The sequence below is a fragment of the Phoca vitulina genome, unplaced genomic scaffold (assembly GCF_004348235.1).
Source record: "Phoca vitulina isolate PV1807 unplaced genomic scaffold, GSC_HSeal_1.0 scaffold111, whole genome shotgun sequence".
Lineage (NCBI taxonomy): Eukaryota > Metazoa > Chordata > Mammalia > Carnivora > Phocidae > Phoca > Phoca vitulina.
The window spans coordinates 488,402-509,436 of NW_022589814.1; the positions used below are offsets into that span (position 1 = coordinate 488,402).

General features: G+C 36.9%; 1 protein-coding gene across 10 annotated transcripts in view; it reads left to right on the top strand.

Annotated features, from left to right (window-relative positions):
• WNK3 (WNK lysine deficient protein kinase 3) overlaps nucleotides 1–21,035 on the top strand; it is a 168,817-nt gene that overhangs the window by 100,087 nt on the left and 47,695 nt on the right. For all 10 annotated transcript variants that reach the window (XM_032398172.1, XM_032398175.1, XM_032398176.1 and 7 more), the window contains one exon: nucleotides 5,178–5,239. In XM_032398172.1, coding sequence (XP_032254063.1) covers nucleotides 5,178–5,239 — 62 coding nt within the window. The remainder of the gene's footprint in view (nucleotides 1–5,177; nucleotides 5,240–21,035) is intronic.

Genomic DNA, 21,035 nt, shown 5'->3' on the forward strand with positions numbered 1-21,035 from the left:
GGCTGAGAATCACTGGTGGGAGGAGGGCAAGTAATGATGAAGTAAGTAAAGGAGAAAGAGGGTTAGGAACCAACAAAAACTAACAGAAAAGCCTCTGTGGTGTGCACAAGGGGTCTTTGGTCCTCAGTACTCTTTGGAGTCATTTGTCTATTCATTAATTTCCATTTACTGACTCAATTTTTGCTTCCATCACTTACAGCTTCGGCTTGCTCATTTGTAAAATGAAGATAACAATACCTACTGCTCAGAGTTGTCATAAGGGTGGAATTTAGTAAAATAATGTATATGAAGTACTTAGCACTTAATAAATGCTTAATAGTGATTGGTTTGTTGCTATAATAAAAATAAAAATAATAACAGAATATTATAATAGTGAAAGACTATTATTGAGCATCTATTCCTATTTCAGGTGTTGGTTAGGTGCTGGGAATACTGTGATAAATTTTACAGATATAGTCTCTTCCCTCGAATAGCTCACAGCATCATGGGTGAGAAAGATCTAGAAACAAATATAAGAGAGTGTTTTAAATATCAAAATGGTAGATTAGGGGATGGTATGGCCCATGGAATCCAAGCCTAGTTTTGCTTCTCATTTTGGCCTTGTCCTCATTCTGCATGTGTCGAGAGGTACTTCAGTATTTTTGAACTTTGCTAGCAAGTTATCAAGGTCTCAGACATCCAGATTATCAGAGTCTCATTAGGAAAGGGGATTGGTGCCTGTCTTTCATTTGTATTTTAAGGTGGGGAGTAGTTGAGAAACGAGCACAAAGTATCATTTCCTGCCTTTCCTTTCCCCCTCCAACCTAGTCAACCCATACTGAGGTTTTTTTCCTGGACAAATTAGATTAGCTTCTAATTGTAGGTTAGATAATTAGCTTTTAAACATAATCAAAGTTTAAACACGAAAGCAAATATTTTGGCAATGAGATTTCTTTTTCTCGTACACACAAGATTCAACAAAATGTATCCAGCTTAACAAATGGTTGTATTAAAGAAATTTTAAAAGAATTATATTGAGTCCCAGCAAGATGGAACAGTGACATGGTGTCCTGATGCATAAATATAGAAGCAAAGCCTATGGATTAAGTAAGGAGAAACAAGACAGAGTTACTCTGGCAATAATCTGGAATGATATTTTATAACCACTTGTAATTATTAACAGGATCATTAATGCTACTTTGTGTCCTTAGAATCATGGCTAATAGTTGGTTCATCTGTCTTTTTTATATGATAGCTTCTAATCAAGTTCTCTCATAATATTTTGAGGAGTTTCAAAACTAATGTTTTCAAATAAATGCTGGGCTATTTCTGTAGATGTCTTTCAAATTTAATGAACTCCCTTTTTACTTTTGTCTAAAATCACTATAATGTTATGTATTGAAATAATGGGGACCTGCCCTGTGATTACCAGATTTGAGGGTTGATAAATCTGTACAAAGTTGAATTTATTTTTTTCTTAATTACTAAAGCAAGATGAATATAGATAAGTTTATTTAACACCTTGTTGTATATTCTTCCATTTTAGATGCTTATACATACATGTAATTTTAATGTAACCATAGTATACATATTCTTTTATAATCTTTTTTTCACTTTTAGTGTTATCTTATATGTTTTAACACATTTTTAAGGGGCTACATAATATCCTTTACTATGGATATACCATTATTTATATAATGGAACAAGTAAAGGAACAAGTGTCTAATTTTTTAGCACTTTGTGATTATAGTCTATGTTGTGAGGAACATTCTTATAGCTAAATCTTTGTATATACTCTTAATTATTTCCTTTGTATACACTCTTAATTATATCCTTGGGTAAATTTCTAGAAATGTCATTGCTAGATGTTTTTAAGACTTGTATTGATTGTCAAGTTACCCTTCAGAAAGGTGTAACCAGTTTACAATCCCACCAGTGGTTTATGAAAATACCTGTTTTCCTATACACTTAGTATTTGATATCCTTTCAGATTTTTAAATTAGAAAATGTATGTAATAACATTGTAAAAAGTAAGAAAATGGGGAAAATCACCTAGAATGCTATTTCCTTAACATGGCAGTGATTATAATATTTGTTATAGTATTCCAGGCTTTTAACACATGTGTAAGTGGTTGTACTTATATGTACAGTTTTGTTTTCTACTTTTTTCATTCATTGGTAAGTAGTTTTCCCTGCCTTTACTTGGCCTTCACAATTCCAGTATTCAATGGCCAGATGATAGTGCAATAAATATTCATATTTACTTAACTCATCCCCATTCCTGAACAACTAACTTGCTGCCAGTTTTTATTATGTATAATACCACAATCAAAACACAGAGATATCTACCATTTATTGACTATTTCTATGAAACAAACTTTATATTATGTATTTTTTTTCTCCCTTTGTATTATTTCCTTAGGCTTTATATCCAGGAATGGTAATATTGGATCACGAACATTTTTATGGCACAACCTTTCTTCTTATGTCACTGTTTTCTTTCTTATTTCTTTCTATCTTAAAACATTTATTAGAAGCCTACAGTGTGCCAGACACTGTGGTAAGAGGCACTGAGAATACAAAGATAAATCAGACAGAGTCCTTGGAGTCAGACTTTAAACATATATGATAAAGAGGGACATGATAAAAGGCATTCCCAGATGATGGTGCATCGATTTCTTGGTTGGTTGGTCATTCTTTCCATCCTTCCTCCATCCATTCATCCATCCATCTATCCATCTATCCATTTATGCCCACATGATTTTCCCTCTGGAGCATGGGAGAACTAGTTGTAGACATGCCCTTTTACTCCTAAATATTTCAGTATAAGAATAAGGATTTTTTTAACCACAATACAATGACAAAATTCAAGGAATTTAATATGAATATCATACTACTGTTTAATCTGTTGTCCACATTAAAATTTAACCAATTGCCCAAATAACGTCCTTTATGGCAATTTTCCTTCTTTGATCCAGGATCTAATTGAAGATCATGCATTGCCTTTAGTTATGTTGTCTCTTTTGTCCTTTAATCAGCCATTCTTTGTCTTTCATAACATTGATATTTTTTGAAGAATAAAGGTTGGTTATTTTGTTGTTTTTTTAAAGATTTTATTTATTAGAGAGAGAGAGAGAGAGAAAATGAGTGGGGGGAGGGGCAGAGGGAGAAGCAGACTCCCCGTTGAGCAGGGAGCCAGATGCAGGGCTCTATCCCAGGACCCTGGGATCCTGACCTGAGCTGAAGGCAGACACTTAACCAACTGAGCCACCCAGGTGCCCCAAGATTTATTTTGTAGACTGTCCTTCAATTTGGGGCATCTGGGTGGCTCAGTCGGTTAAGTGTCTGACTCTTGATCTCAGCTCAGGTCTTGATCTCAAGGTTGTTAGTTCAAGCCCAGCATGGACCCTACTTAAAAAAAATAAAAGAAGAAAAGAAAAAAAGAATGTCCTTCAATTTGAGTTTGTTTGAAGTTTCCTTTTGCTCGGATTCAGATCATGCATTTTTGTCAGGAATACCATGTAAGTGATGAGGTGTTCTCTGCACATCATATCATATTAGGAGGCACGTGATGTCAGTTTGTCCTGCTATTGCTGAGGTTGAATTTAATTCTTTGGTTAAGGTGGAGGCTGCTATGTGTAGTTTTCTACCATAAAGTGACCTTTTTTTGCTTTTGTAATTAGTAAGTAATCTGTGGGGAGATATTTTGAAACTATGTAAATTTTACCCACTAGTTATATCATCCATTGATGATTTTCTGATTTCATCATTCCTTATATTTATTAGTTGGCTTTGTGCTATAAAAATTTTATTTATTTGTTTGTATCAGTATGAACTCATGTATTCTAATTTTATTGAATAGGTTATATTCTGTTACTATCATTATTTATCTTGATACCCAAATTGTCCCATATTTGGGCAGTAGGAACCCCTTCAAGCTGGCTCCTGTATATTTTTGATATGTTCCCATTATTCTTTGAGCAGTTCTTTTTGGCATAACAAGATGATCCAGCCTCATCTTGTACTTTCTTTGCCCCAATGTTGGAATCAGTCATTTCTCCAGGAAACCTTCATCCCTTATAGTTTAGAAAACAAGATAAGAGCTAAATAAAGTATATGTTTTTTTAAAGAGTACCCAAAGCAGTTTTGCTGGTTTGTCTGGAACCTATTGTAATAGATGCTTCTTGTAGGAGTTCTGTCCTTAGAATGGACAAGACTGAGGAGGAGTTGAAATAGTCCAGGAAGATGAAGGAACATAAGTAGAGTCACAGTATATGGAAGAGCCCAGCTCATTTAGAGGAGCTACAGTTCAGTGTGGCTTCAAGTAGAGGACTCTGAGAATGAGGCAGGGACCAGTTCTTTGAGGACTTTGCCATCCCAAGGAGCTTAATCTTAGAGATGAGGAACCATCATAGAGGTTTAAACTGGGTAGGGAAGAGATCAGTTTTGGTAGATCTGCATTTTTTTTAAAGATTTTATTTATTTATTTGAGATAGAGAAAGAGAGAGAGAGAGAGCATGAGAAGGGGGAGGATCAGAGGGAGAAGCAGACTCCCTGCTGAGCAGGGAGCCCGACGAGGGACTCGATCCCAGGACTCCAGGATCATGACCTGAGCCAAAGGCAGTCGCTTAACCAACTGAGCCACCCGGGCGCCTGGTAGATTTGCATTTTAAGGACACTGTGCTGTCACCAGTGGCAGTATGTAGGATGGATTAGATAAATGTTTAAAATTGTTTTCCAACATAGTTGGTGTTTTCTTTCTTAGAGGGCCAGTATTGCAGCTGCTGATATTGATGCCTCAAAGGGATAGTTGTCAGTAGTTTAGTGTAAAGAGAGCAAGAAAGAGCCAGAGCACACAAGTTAAAGCCTGAGTCATTTATTTATCTGTTTGTGAAATGGCGGCAACTCTCCCTTTTAGTACCGGTTTTACAATCAGACTGGAAGCTGAATGTCAGTGTTTTCCATTGAAAAATAACAAAAGTAATGAAAAATATTGATGAATATGAATACTGCTACATTTTATTTTTCTTTATCTTTGGTAGTAACATCAAATATTCAATAATGTAGACATTCTACCTAGTTTGTGAGGTAACCAAAATATGAAATGTAACAGCCATGTTTTTTTGAAATAATAGCAGATTGCAGTTTTAGCTTGAAGTTTGTTGTTATAACAAGTTTTATTTCTGTGCTATTTACAGCCTGTATCCCAGGCAGTTGGAATTGAACAAGCAACTCTTCTAAAACCGGATTTAGTTAGAAGGTGAGTATCTTCAAATTCATACCATCAAAACAGTTAAGAGTATTTTGAAGTATTTGCACTCAATCGGTGCTTAGTGAATCTTTCTTTTTTTTTTTAATTTTTTATTGTTATGTTAATCCCCATACATTACATCATTAGTTTTAGATATAGTGTTCCATGATTCATTGTTTGTGCATAACACCCAGTGCTCCATGCAGAACGTGCCCTCCTCAATACCCATCACCAGGCTAACCCATCCTCCCACCCCCCTCCCCTCTAGAACCCTCAGTTTGTTTTTCAGAGTCCATTGTCTCTCATGGTTCTTCTCCCCCTCCGATTCCCCCCCTTCATTCTTCCCCTCCTGCTACATTCTTCTTCTTCTTTTTTTCTTTCTTAACATATATTGCATTATTTGTTTCAGAGGTACAGATCTGAGATTCAACAGTCTTGCACAATTCACAGCGCTTGCCAGGGTGCTTAGTGAATCTTGATTAGAGAAGCTTCTGTGTTCTTGTATTTGTGTGTATGTTCAATAAAATAGTAGGTATTATTTTTACTTTTTTATGTTAATAATGATCATATGGAATGTTAAATTATTGACTGTTTTCTTTTTCTCATTATTATAATACTCTGCTCTTAAGAAAAGCTCATAAGGGTTAAAAAAGGAAAGAAGGAATAGTGTAATTTAGAGTAAAAGTCCTGCTAATCTAAAGAAATGAAGTATAACCAGGTATTATTTGATAGTTGGAAATTAATATTTTTCTCTGTGTTGTTCAGATTGGATAATTTTTATTGTTCTCTCTTCAAGTTTACTGATTCTTTCCTTTGCCCTTTTCATACTGCTATTGTGCCCATTTGATGAGTTTATTTCTATGATTGTACTTTTTTTCCAGTTTTATTGAGAAATAGTGGACATACGTCACTGTATAAGTTTAAGGCATACATCATGATGGCTTAATTTACATATACATTGTGAAATGATTACCACAATAGATTCAACTAACATCCATCTTCTCATCTAAATATAGTAAAAAGAAAAGAAAAAAAAGAAGGAAAAAAGCTCTCTTTGTGGTGAGAACTCACAGGATGTCTTTTCTTAACAACTTTCCTAGATCTCACACAGCAGTGTTAACTATAGTCATCGTGTTGTATATTACATCCCTAGTACTTATTTATCTTATAACTGGAAGTTTGTACTTTTTAACCATCTTCCAGTTTTCCCTCCCCCCACCCTCTGCCTCTCGTAACCACAAGTCTGATCTCTTTTTCTGTGAATATGTGTGGGTTCATTTTTTAATTTTGGTTTTTTTTTAGATTCCACTTACGAGATTATACAGTATTTGTCTTTCTGTCTGACTTATTTCACTTAGCATAATGCCCTCAAAGTCCATTGATGATGTTGCAAATGGTAGGATTTCCCCTTCTTATGGCCAAATAATAGTTGTGTATGTGTGTGTGTACATGTGCACACACCACAATTTCTTTATCCATTCATCCATCGATGGACAGACAGGTTGTTTCCATGTTCCATGTCCTGCTATTGTAAGGAAAGCTGCTATGAACACAGGAGTGCAGATATCTTCTTGAGTTAGTGTTTTTGTTTTTTGGGGATATATTCCTGGAAGTCAAATTGCTGAATCATATGGTAGTTCTATTTCTAATTTTTTAATGATCTTCCATACTGTATTCCAGAGTGGCTGCACCAATTTACAGTCCCACTAACTACACAATAGTTCTCTTTTCTCCACATCTTTGCCAGCATTTGTTATCTTGTCTTTTTGATAATGGCTGTTCTAATAGGTGTGAGGCAATATTTCTAGAGCTCAGTTTGCCCATACCCATTTCTTGAGACAAAGGCACCTGGATGGGTCAGTTGGTTAAGTGTCTGCCTTCAGCTCAGGTCATGATCTCAGGGTCCTGGGATCGAGTCTTGTGTCGTGCTCCCTGCTCATTGAGGAGTCTGCTTCTCCTTCTCCCTCTGCCCCTCCCCCCGGCTTGTGTGCATACACTCTCTCTCTCTCTCATGCTCTCTCACTCTCGCACTCGCACTCTCTTGCTCTCAAATAAAAAATAACAAAATCTTTAAAAATAAAAAAAATTCTTGAGACAAAATGGAAACACAACATACCAGAACTTGTGGGATGCAGCAAAAGCACTCCTAGAAGGGAAGTTCATAGCAATAAATGTCTACATTAAGAAGCAAGAAAGATCCCAAATAAGCAACTGAACTCTACACATTGAGGAATTAGAAAAAGAACAAACTGAGCCCAAAGTTAGCAGAAGAAATAATGATTAGAGTAGAAAGAAATGAAATAGAGAACAGAAAAGCAATAGAACAGATTAACCAAACTAAGAGTTGGGTCTTTGAACAGATAAACAATATTAACAAACCGTTACCTAGACTAAGCAAGGACAAAAGAGTAAGGACCCAAATCAACAAAATTATAAATGAAAAGGGAGAGATTACAACTGATAACACAGCTATTCAAAGGATCCTAAGAGGCTATGATGAACAACGAAATGCCAACAAACTGTACAACCTAGAAATGGATAAATGCTTAGAAACATACAATTTACCAAGACTGAATCAGGAAGAAATAGAAAATCTGAATAGACCAATTACTATTAAGGAGATTGAATCAGTAATCAAAACTTTCCCAACAAATAAAAGCCCAGGACCAGATGGCTTTGCTGGTGATTTTTACCAAATACTTAAGGAATAATTAACATTAGTCCTTCTCAAACTCATAGTAGTGAAGAGGAGGGAACCTTCCCAAACTCATTTTACCAGGCTGGCATTATCCTGATACCAAAACCAGAAAAGGATACTACTAGAAAAGAAAATGACAGGCCTATTCCCTGATGAATATAGATGCAAAAAACCTCAATAATATTACTAGCAAACTGAATTCAAAAGCACATTAAAAGGATCATACATTATAATCAAGTAGGATTTATCCCAGGGATGCAAGGATGGTTCAATATATACAAATTAATCAATGATTTGATTGAAAGAAGTGAATCATATGATCATATTAGTAGAATGAAATAAAAGAATCATATGATCATCTCAGTAGATGCAGAAAATGCATTGACATAATTAAACATTCATGGTAAAAACTCTTAAGAAATTAGACATAGAAGGAACATATCTCAATATAATAAAGGCCATGTATGATAAATCCACATCTAACATCTTACTCAATGGTGAAAGGTTGAAAGCTTTTCCTCTAATATCAGGAACACTCTCACCACTCTTATTCAACATAATATTAAAAATGCTAGGTAGAGCAATCAGGCAAGAAAAGAGATAAAAGGTATTAATCCCATTTACAGTAGTATCCCAAACAACAAAATACTTAAAGAATAAATTTAAGTAAAGAAGGGAAAGATTTCTACTCTGAAAACTACAAGACATGGGTGAAAGAAATCAAAGAAAACACAAATAAATGAATAGGTATTCTGTGTTCATGGCTCAGAAGAATTAATGTTAAAATGTCAGTACTACTGAAAGCTATCTATAGATTCAATGCAATCCCTATCGAGATTCCGGTGCCATTTATCACAGAGCTAGAAGAAGCACTCCTAAAATGTATATGGAACCACAAAAGACCCAAATCCTGAGAAAGAACAAAGCAGGAGACATCACACTTCCTGATTTCAAGCTATACTATAAAGTTATAGTCATCGAAACAGTATCATACTGGCATAAAAACAGACAAATAGACCAGTGGAGCACAATCAAGAGCCCAGAAAAAAACCCAAGCATATACAAGTCAACTAATATTTCACAAGGGAGCCAAGAATACTCAATGGAGAAAAGACAGTCTTTTCAATAAATGGGGCTGGGGTAATTGGATATTCCCATGTAAAAGAATGAAACTGGATCCATATCTACACCACTCACAAAAGTTAACTTGAAATGGATTAAAGACTTAAATGTAAGACCCGAAACCATGAAACTCCTAGAAGAAAACACAGGAATAAAGCTCCTAGACATGGGTCTTGGTAATGATTTCTTGGATATGACACCTAAAACACAAGTAACAGAATAAAAAACAGGTGGGACTACATCAAACTAAAAGACTTCTGCACAACAAAAGAAACCATTAGCAAAGTGAAAAGAAAACCTATGGAATGGGAAAAATATTTGCAAACTATATATCTGATAATGGGTTAATATCCAAAATATATAATGAACTCCTATAACTCAATAGCAAGAAAACAAATAACCCAATTAACAAATGGGCAAAAGACCCAAATAGACACTTCTCCAAACAAGATGTACAAAAGGTCAACAGGTATGTAAAAAGATGTTCAACATCACTAGTCATTAGGTTAATGCACATAAAATGACAATGATATCTTACTAGTCAGAATACGTCCCCAACTTGATTCTGCAGATGAGCAAAACCACTCGTTGGGATTACTATTTGGGTACTGCAGGGATGAATTTGGTCTGCCATGATCCGTGTGTTGGCCTGCTGCAAGCCTTTCCCTCCTTCCCTGTCATACTCATATTCCCAGTGGTTGAGCCCTGCAGATTCTCCTGCTATGCCTGTGGTGTGAAATCAAAATAGGGGCCCCCACAATGCTGAACGAGGACTGGTTGTCCCCCCAGGTTCTCTTTTCCCACTGGAGGTACTGGAGGCTCGGGTACTATGCTGGTGTGGGGTAGGGGCAATGTGGCCGATGTATAGCCACTTCTCTTACACTTTTTTTTTTTTTAGACGGGGGAGAGAGAGAGAGAGAGAGAGAGTGAGCACGAGCAGGAGGTAGGGTCAGAGGGAGAGGGAGAGAAAATCTTAAGCAGGCTCCATGCCCAGCACGGAGCCCGACTTGGGGCTTGATCTCACAATCCTGAGATCATGACCTGAGCTGAAATCAAGAGTCAGATGCTTAACCAGCTGAGCCACCCAGGTGTCCCTTCTCTTACCCTTCTAATCCAGTCTGACTTGGTCTCTGTGGTGCAGAGGGGTGCTTCAGCCATACCCCCATGTTCTAGGAATCTTTCAGTGGTGTCTTCTTCTTGAATAGTTATTAGTTGTTCTTGTGAGCAAAGTCAGAAACAACCTATGTTGCCATCTTGGTGATGTCACTTCCTGTGATTGTGCTTTATTTTTATAATTTCCATTAATTCTCTTTTAATATCTCTATTTTTCTATGAGATTTTCTGTTTTTGCATTTGCTTCAAGAATATTTGTAATTGCTCATTGAAGCATTTTGATGATGGCTGCTTTAAAATCCTTATCAGATAGGGATACCTGGGTAGCTAGTCGATTAATGGTCTGCCTTCGGCTCAGGTCATGATCCCAGGGTCCTGGGATCGAATCCTGCATCAGGCTCCTTGCTCAGCGGGAAGCCTGCTTCTCCCTCTGCCTGCCGCTCCCCCTGCTTGTGCTCTCTCTCTCTCTCTCTGACAAATAAATAAATAAATAAAATCTTTAGACAAAATAAAATCCTTATCAGATAAATCCATCATCTGATTTATCCTGGTGTTGACATCTCTTGATTGTCTTTTTGCATTCAAATTGTGATTTTCCTGGCTTTTGGTATGATAAGGAATTTTCATTCGTCTTCTGGACATTTTGGATATTATTTTGGGAGACTCTGGATCATATTTAAATACTCTATTTTAAGGGGGCACCTGGCTGGCTCAGTCAGTAGAGCATGCGACTCTTGATCTCAGGGTCATGAGTTCAAGCCCTGAGTTGGGTGTAGAGCCTACTAAAAAAAAATACTCTATTTTAGCAGGCAGTTACCCTATTTAGATGCATAGGTTCTGATCTACTTTTGTGGGCTGTGGTTCTAATGATAATTTAGTTTTCAGAGCCCTTGTAGTACTAGTTCTGTCTGGTTGGTTCACCTGACACCACTGGGCCCCATTGCTGCTGCCCCAGGCCAGAACTCCAGGCCGCATGCTACTGGTGGAGCTCCCTCCAATGTTACTAGGGGAGGGGAGGAAAGGGCCCACCTGAGACCTTCTGCTGGGTTGAGGGTCAGGAGACCACTGGACTTGTGCTGCTTTTGCCTTTGAGCTGAGAGTCAGGAGACACTGAGCCTGGACTATCTTGTCGTTGGGTGGGTAATTGGGACATGCCAAACTGCTTTGTTTTTCCTCGAGTCCTGGGAGTCCCTAGCTAGTCCACCTTCATATTTTCATCCTTCAGTATCCAGATGTGATTGTCTACTCTATTATTTCCACATTATTTAGTTGGACTTAAGAGGTAGGAAGAATGGAGAGAATTGGATTTCTGCCATCTTGTCCCAAACCCTGAACTGGTATTTTAAGATTACTTTGAAATGTGAATGATATAGCCCCATTGACTAGCATTATGTCCCTTTTATCTTTTGAAGGTGTTGTTACTGTTATTTCTTTGTATATTAAGAAACTAAGAGCAGTATTAATGTATCTTCTTCCACCACTTGTTTTTTTTTAAAGATTTATTTATTTGAGAGGGAGAGAAAAAAAGTGAGTGGGGGAAGGGGCTGAGGGAGAGGGAGAGAGAGAATTCTCAAGCAGACTGCCCACTGAGTGTGGAGCCCTATGTGAGGCTTGAACCCAGGACCCTGAGATCATGACCTGAACTGAAACCAAGAGTCGGACACCTAACCGACTGAGCCACCCGGGTGCCCCCTTCCACCACATGTATTTATACAAAGTTTTTTCACATGGACATAGGAAAAATTTTAGGAGTTATTTTTATATCTTCTTTCATATCTTTATACAAATACTTCAGGAGTAGTTTCTAGGAGAAAGGACTTTACCTAAAAAATTAATTTAAAAGATATGTGTTTGGTGCTAACAGATCTTCTCATTTAATTTTCAAATGTGTTTATTGGAAATTTTGTAAGTTTTTCAAACTTATTAAAGAAAAAGCTGAAAAATGCCCTGACACAGATAAACTGAAAGATAGCGGCCCTTTCATAATCATATTGACGTGAACCTGCAAGATATAACTAGTTAAAATTAATCACATTGAACCATTTTAATATCATTCATTTTTGTTTTTTTACCAGAATTGTAGTGTATTTTATTTTATTATTTTATTGAGGTGTAACTGACGTACAAACTTATATTAAATATACAACATATTGATTTGATATTTGTGTATATTGCAAAATGATCACCACAATTAAGTGTAGTGAACATCTATCACCATACATAGTTACAGAATTTTTTTCTTGTGATGAGAACTTTTAAGATCTAATCTCTTAGCAGCTTTGAAATATAATACAATATTATTAACTATAGTCACCATGATATACATGACATCCCAGGAATTACTTATTTTATAACAGGAAGTTTCTATCTTTGACTGCCTTCACCCATTTTGCTCAACCCATTTCCCACCTCTGGCAACCTGTGGCAATGATTAATTAATCATTAATCTGTTTTCTGTATATAGGAGTCTTTTTAATTCCACATATAAGTGAGATCATATGATATTTGTCTTTCTCTTTCTGACTTATTTCCCTTAGCATGAGAAGTATAAAGAGGAAAATAATAATATCTTGAGGGTCCATTCATGCTATTGAAAATAGCAAGACTCCATTCTTTTTTATGGCTGAATACTGTTCCTCTGTGTGTGTGTGTGTGTGTACGTGTACAGACGTGTGTATGTGTAAACATGTATAAACCACATTTCCCTTTTTCCTTTAAATATAAGTGTTTTTATTTTATTTTCTATTTTTTAACATTCAGTGTTTTATTAGTTTCAGGTGTATAATATAGTGATTCAGCAATTCCAAACAATTCCTAGTACTCACTACGAGAAGTGCACACCTTAATCCCCATTACATTTTTTTTTTTAAGATTTTATTTATTTATTAGAGAGACAAGAGAGAGATAGGGGCAGTGAGCATGAGCAGGCACGAGCCAGGAGGAGAGAGAAGCAGGCTCCCTGCTGAGCAGGGAGCCCGATGCAGGGCTCGATCCCAGGACCCCGGGATCATGACCTGAGCCGAAGGCAGACGCCTAACCAACTGAGCCACCCAGGCGCCCCTCCCCATTACATTTTTAACCCATTTCCCCCCACCCACCTCCTTCTGGTTAACACTTTGTTCTCTATAATGATAAGTCTGTTTCTTCATTTGTCTTTCTCTCATCTCTGTATTTTTGTCACTTTGCTCATTTGTTTTGTGTCTTAAATTCCACATATTAGTGAAATTATATGGTATTTGTCTTTCTCTGTCTTACTTCACTTAGCATTATACTCTCTACCTCTATCCATGTCATTTCAAATGGAAAGATTCCATTCTTTTTTATGGCTGAATAATATTCCATTGTATATATATACCACAACTTCTTTATCCATTCATTAATGGAGAGACAGTTGGGCTACTTCCATAATTTGGCTATTGTAAATAGTGCTGCTATAAACATGGGGTGCATGTATCTTTTTGAATTAGTGTTTTGCATTCCTTGGATAAATTCCCAGTAGTGCAATTACTAGATTATAGGGTAGTTCTATTTTTAAATTTTTGAGGAACCTCCATACTATTTTCTGTAGTGGCTATACCAGTTTGCATTCCCACCAACAGTGCAAGAGGGTACCCTTTCTCTGCATCCTTGCCAACATCTGTTGATTCTTGTGTTGTTGACTTTAGTCATTCCAACAGGTGTGAAGTGATATCTTATTGTAGATTTGATTACATTTCTCTGATGATAAGTGGTGTTGAGTATCTTTTCATGTGTCTGCTGGCCATCTGGATGTCTTTGGAGAAATGTCTGTTCATTTCTTCTACCCATTTTTTAATTGGATTATTTGTTTTTTGGGTGTTGAGTTTTATAAGTTCTTTATATATTTTGGGTACTAACCCTTTATTGAATATGTCATTTGCAAATGTCTTATGGTATTCAGTAGGTTGTCTTTCAGTTTTGTTGATTGTTTCCTTGGCTATAGAGAAGCTTTTTATTTTGATGTAGTCCCAGTAGTTTATTTTTGCTTTTGTTTCCCTTGCCTCAGGAGACATATGTAGAAAGAAGTTGCTAGGGCCGAGGTCAAAGAAGTTACTTCCTGTGTTCTCTTCTAGGCTTTTTATGATTTTAGGTCTCCCATTTAGGTCTTTCATCCATTTTGAATTTATTCTTGTGTATGGTGTAAGAAAATGGTCCAGTTTCATTGTTTTGCATGTTGTTGTCCAGTTTTGCCAACATTATTTGTTGAAGAGAATTTCTTTTTCCTACTGGATATTCTTTCCTGCTTTGTCAGAGATTAATTGGCCTATAGTTGTGGGTTTATTTCTGAAATTCTATTCTGTTCTATTGATCTATGTGTCTACTTTTGTGCCAGTACTGTTTTGATCACTACAGCTTTGTAATATAACGTGAAGTCCAGAATTGTGATGCTTTTTCAAGATTGCTTTGCCTATTCAGGGTCTTTTGTGGTTTCATACAAATTTTAGGATCATTTGTTCTAGTTCTTTGAAAAAAAATGTTGGTATTTTGATAGGGATTGCATTGAATCTGTAGATTGCTTTTTGTAGTATAGACATTTTAACAGTATTTGTTCTAATTATCAGTATGGAATGTCTTTCCATTTCTTTTTGTCATTTTCAATTTCTTTCATTGCTGTTTTATAGTTTTCAGAGTACAGATCTTTTACCTCTTTGGTTAGGTTTATTCCTATGTATCTTACTATTTTTCATACAACTGTAAATGGGATTGGTTTCTTAATTTCTCTTTCTGCTGCTACATTATTGGTGTATAGAAATGGAACAGATATCTGAGGCACCTGGGTGGCTCAGTCGGTTAAGTGTCTAACTCTTGATTTCAGCTCAGGTCATGATCTCAGGGACCTGGGATCAAGCCCCACACTGAGCATGCTTAAGATCCTCTCTCTTTCTCCCTCTGCCCCTCCCCCTGCTTGTGCTCTCTCTCTCTAAAATAAATAAATCTTTAAAGAAGAAAGAAATGCAACAGATATCTGTATATAGATTTAGTATCCTGCAACTTTACTGAATTTCTTTTCAGTTCTAGCAGTTTTGTGGTAGAGTTATTTAGGATTTCTATATACAGTATCATGTCATCTGCAAATAGTGAACGTTTTACTTCTTCCTACCAATTTGGATGCCTTTTATTTTTTTGTTGTTGTCTGATTGCTGTGGCTTGACTTCCAGTAGTATCTTGAATAAAAGTGGAAGAGTGGACATCCTTGACTTGTTGCTGACCTTAGGAGAACATTCTCAGTTCTTCCTCATTAAGTATGATGTTACCTGTGGGTTTTACATAGATGGCCTTTATTATGTTGAGGTATGTTTCCTCTAAACCTATTTCATTGAGAGTTTTTATCATAAATGGGTGTTGTACTATGTCAAATGGTTTTTCTGCATCTATTGAAATGATCATATGGTTTATTCTTTCTCTTATTGATGTGATGTAATGTGTTGACTGACTTGCAAATATTAAACCACCCTTACAATCCAGGAGTAAATCCCACTTGATTGTGGTGAATGATTTTTTTAATGTACTGTTAGATTCGGTTTGCTAGTGTTTTGTTGAGGATTTTTGCATCTATATTCATCAAGGATAAAGGATATTGGCCTGTGGTTCTCTTTTTTAGTGGTGTGTTTATCTGGTTTTGGTATCAGGGTAATGCTGGCTTCATAGAATGAATTTGGAAGTTTTCTTTCCTTTTCAATTTTTTGGAACAGTTTGAGAAGAATAGGTATTAACTCTTCCTTAAATGTTTGGTAGAATTCGCCTGTGAAGCCATCTGGTCCTGGACTTTTGTTAGTTGGGAGTTTTTTGATTACTGACTCAATTTCTTTGCTGGTTATCCGTCTGTCCAAATTTTCTATTTCTTCCTGTTTCCATTTTGGGAGTTTATGTGATTCTGTTAATTTGTTCATTTCTTCTAGGTTGTCCAATTTGTTGCATATCATTTTTCATAATATTCTCCTATAATTGTTCATATTTCTGTGATGTTGATTATTTCTCCTCTCTTATTTGTGATTTTGTTTATTTGGGTCCATTCTCTTTTCTTTTTGCTAAGTCTGGCTAGAGGTTTATCAATTTTATTAATTGTTTCAAAAAACAGCTCTTGGTTTCATTGATCTGTTCTATTTTTAAAAAATTTTTATATAATTTATTTCTGCTCTAATCTTTTTTTTTTTAAGATTGTATTTATTTTCTGACAGAGAGAGAGACAGCGAGAGAGGGAACACAAGCAGGGGGAGTGGGAGAGGGAGAAGCAGGCTTCCCACCGAGCAGGGAGCCTGATGCAGGGCTGGATCCCAGGACCCTGGAATCATGATCTGAGCCGAAGGCAGACGCTTAACGACTGAGCCACCCAGGCGCCCCTATTTCTGCTCTAATCTTTATTCTTTCCTTCTGCTGGTTTAAGGTTTTGTTTGTTGTTTTTTTCTAGCTCCTTTAGATGGAAGGTCAGGTTGTTTATTTGAGAGTTTTCTTGCTTTTTGAGGTACGCCTGTATTGCTATAAACTTCCGTGTTAGAATAGGTTTTGCTGCATCCCAGAGGTTCTGGACCATTGTGTTTTCATTTTCATTTATTTCTATGTAATTTTTTATTTCTTCTTTTATTTCCTGGTTTAGCCATTCATTGACTAGTTACATGTTATTTAACCTGCATATATTTAGTCTTTCCAGATTTTTTCTTGTGGTTGACTTCTAGTTTCATAGTGTTGTGGTCAGAAAAGATGCATGGTATGACTTCAATCTTCTTGAATTTGTTGTGGCTTGTTTTGAGAGCTAATATGTGATCTATTTTGTAGGTTGTTCAGTGTGCACTTGAAAAGAATGTGTATTCTATTGTTTTAGGATGGAATGTTCTGAATATGTATGTTAAATCCATCTTTTCCAGTGTCATTCAAAGCCATTGTTCCCTTGTTGATGTTCTTTTTTAAAAAAAGATTTTATTTATTTGAGAGAGTGAGAGAGAGAGAGCATGAGCAGTGGGGAGGGGCAGAGGGAGAGGGAGAGGCACACTCCCCACTGAGCAGGGAGCCCTACGTGGAGCTCTATCCCAGGACCATGAGATCATGAGCTGAGCCGAAGCCAGATGATTAACTGCCTGAGCCACCCAGGTGCCCCAGTGTTCTGTTTAGATGATCAGCGCATTGATGTAAGTTGGGTGTTAAAGTACCTAACTATTGTATGGTTATTGATTATTTATATTTGTTATTAACTCTTTCTTTTTTTGCTCATACATTGGGTGCCTAGATATTTAAAATTGTTGTATCTTTTGGTTGGGTATCCCCTTTATGATTATATATTGTCCTCCTTTTTCTCTTGTTAGTCTTTGTTTTAAAGTCTATTTTCTCTGATATAAGTATTGCTCTTCCATCTTTCTGTTGACATACATTTTCATGATAGATGTTTCTCCACTCCCTCATTTTCAGTCTGTTGGTGTCTTTAGGTCTAAAGTGAGTCTCTTGTAGGCTGCATATAGGTGGGTCTTATTTTTTTATCCATTCTGTCCCCCTATGACTTTTGATTGGAGCATTTAGTCCATTTACCTTCAAAGTAATTATTGAAAATGTATTGTCATTTTATTCTTTGTTTTGTGGTTGTTTCTGAAGATTTTTTTCTGATCCTTTATTGTTTTTATCTCTTTCATCATTTGGTGATTTTCCTTATTGATATATTGGGATTTTTTCTCTTTGTTATTTACATATTTATTAGTGGTTTTTGTTATATGGTTACCATTAGGTTTGTGTATGACATCTTCTGCATGTAGCAGTCTATATTAATTTGATGATCGTTTAAGTTTAGACCCATTCTTTACTCTTCTCCCCACATTTTAGGAATATTTTGTCATGTTTCACATATTTACATATTTTACATGTTTTCCATTTATTTTGTGAATACCTTGACTGAATTTTTACAGAAATACTAATTTTTACTGCTTTAGTTTCCTACCTTTATACTTTCACTTTGAGTCTCCCCTTTCCACTCAGGGAGTCCCCTTTAATATTTTTTACAGAGCTGGTTTAGTGGTCATGAACTCCTTTAGTTTTTATTTGTCCAGGAAACTCTTTATCTCTTCTTCTATTCTGAATAGTAGCCTTGATGGATAGAGTATTCTTGGCTGCGGATTTTTCTCATTCAGCGCTTTGAACCTATCATGCCACTCCCCTCTGGCTTGCAAAGCTTCTGCTGAAAAATCCCCTGCTTATCCTTATGGAGTTTCTCTTTTATGTTACTATCTTCTTTTGCCTTGCTGCTTTAAAAAATTTTTTAAATATTTTATCTATTTATTTGATATATAGAGAGAGAGGGAGGGAAAGGGAGCAGAAGCAGGGGGGTTGCAGAGGGAGATGGAAAAACAGGCTTCCTGCTCCAGGGAGCAGGGGCTCAATCCCAGTACACCAGGATCATGACTTGAGCTGAAGACAGACGCTTAACTGATGAGCCACCCAGGTGCCCCTTAAATTTTTTTCTTTATCACTATTTTTTTGCCAGTTTAATTAGAATATATCTTGGTATGGATCTCTTTTAGTTGATTTTGTTGGCGTTCTCATGCCTCCTGGATCTGTATATCTGTTACCTTCCCCAGATTAGGGAAGTTTTCAGCTATTATTTCTTCCAATAAATTTTCTATCCCCTTTTCTCTCTCTTCTAGGACTCCTATAATATGAATGTTATTACATTTGGTGGAGTCACTGTGTTTCCTAAGTCTATTTTCATTTCTCATAATTCTTTTTTCTCTCTTGTTCAACTTGATGACTTTCCATTATTCTGTCTTCTAGGTCACTAATTTATTCCTCTACTTCTTCTGTCCTGCTCTTCATTCCATCAAGTGTGCTTCTCATTTCATTTACTGAGCCTTTTTTTTTTTTTTTTTTAAATGTTTTATTTATTTATTCATGAGAGTCAGAGAGACAGAGAGAGAGAGAGAGGCAGAGGCAGAGGGAGAAGCAGGCTCCCTGCCTAGCAGGGAGCCTGATGTGGGACTCGATCCCAGGACCCTGGGATCATGACCTGAGCCGAAGGCAGATGCTTAACCATCTGAGCCACCCAGGCGCCCCTTTACTGAGCCTTTTATTGCTGCTATGTTATTCCTTATTTCTGTGTTAAGGGTCTCACTGATGTCCTCCATTCTTTTCTCAAGTCCAGTGAGTATGTTCGTGATCATTACTTTAAATTCTCTATCAGACATGTTATGTATTTCTGTTTTACTTATGTTTCTGGCTGTGGCCTTGTCCTGTTCTTTCATTTGGGATAAATTTCTCTGTCTTCTCATTTTACCTACATTTCTGTGCCTGTTTCTCTGTTTTAGGAAAGTCAACTACATCTTCTATTCATGAGGGTAATGGCCTTATGATGAAGAGATCCTGTAGTGCCTTGCCCAGTAGTGTCCCTTGTTCCCCAGGGCCTGGTGCTTACAGGAGTGTCTCCAGTGTGTGCTGTGTATGCTCTTATTTTGTCCTAGCCACTTTATCCTTCAGGCCAGTTGTTTGCAGAGGCTCTGTTTGTGTGTTGTGGGCAGTGTTTGGTTCCTTGCCTGAATGTGGCATGTTTTAACTAGGTGTGCTCTGGTCTGTTTGTGAAATGAGACCTGATCTCACTGCCACTATAACTGAGGCTCTGCAAAACTCCTGCGTCAGGAAGCATTGTGTGAGCAGGGTTTGGGGCCAATCTTCTGGGGGAGGGACCCTCCAAGGTGGGATTGAGGCAGTGGAGACTGGGAATGGGGGTTCCACTAGAATGTGGGGGTTCCACTAGAATGTGGGGCTTGGTATAAGCATGTCAGGTCAGGATTGTCAGAATTGTGCTGGTTCCTGTGGTGGCCCTGTGCTTACACTTAGGTCAGGGGAAGGAAATGGTACTGCCTAGTTCTTTTCTTCCTGGAGGTTTCTCTCTGTGAACCCTGCCTATCTGGGATGTGGTCTAAAATGAACAAATAACCTCCCCACCGTGTACCCCAGGTGCTCTTCATATCACTGTTGCCACACTGTATACTCATAGGTTGTTTGCCTGCCTGCTCTGCAAGAGTAGCACAATGCCCTCTGGGTTGTATGCCAGCCAAGTCCAGTGACCTTTAAAACTCCAGGCTTTATGCCCTGCTGGTGGCTGAAAGTCATGAAATTTGGTCCCTCTTGCTTTCCAAGCCAGTTGTTATGGGGATTTGTTTTCCCATGCATTCCCCTGTGTGTTAGTCTATCTAACCCTTTTCTGTGACTACTGCTTCCTTCCCACCCCAGTGGCCATGATCTGATTCTCAACCAAACATGCCTTCACACTTTCTATCTTCTTAAGTGTGGCTTCTTCTCTACCTTTAGTTGTGTAGTTGTTCTTCCAGTCTTCAGGTCCATTTCTGGTGTATTTTGGATGATTTGATAGTTATCTGGTTGTATTCATGGGACAGGCGAGTGTAGGGTCCTCCTACTCCACCACCATCTTCTAACAAACCACTACCACATTTTTTTAAATCTCATTTTCATTTTTTGTTCTTTCTCCTACCCTGTTCCTGTCTCCCCCACTTGGTTTGTCTATGCCCTTTTGAGTCCAACCCATAAACAGGTATATTTTGAGTGAAAATTGTTTGTTAGAAGTTTTATTTGAACACATTAATAATATACCCAAAAACAAACAAGATAAAATTGATCAAGAGCATCCTTCGATAAAAGGTTCCACAGAGGTCCATCAATGACAGTGTTTTTCTTTCATTCCCACTAATGTCAGGTGATTGCCAAATAAATACATATTATCTCAGTTTTTCATAACTTTGAAAAACATCTTTATTGAGATATAATTCACATACCATTAAATTAACCAATTTAAAGTGTACAATTTGTTTTTTGTATATTCTCAGACATTATATTTCTTATTTATTTTCCTTAAACTCATTA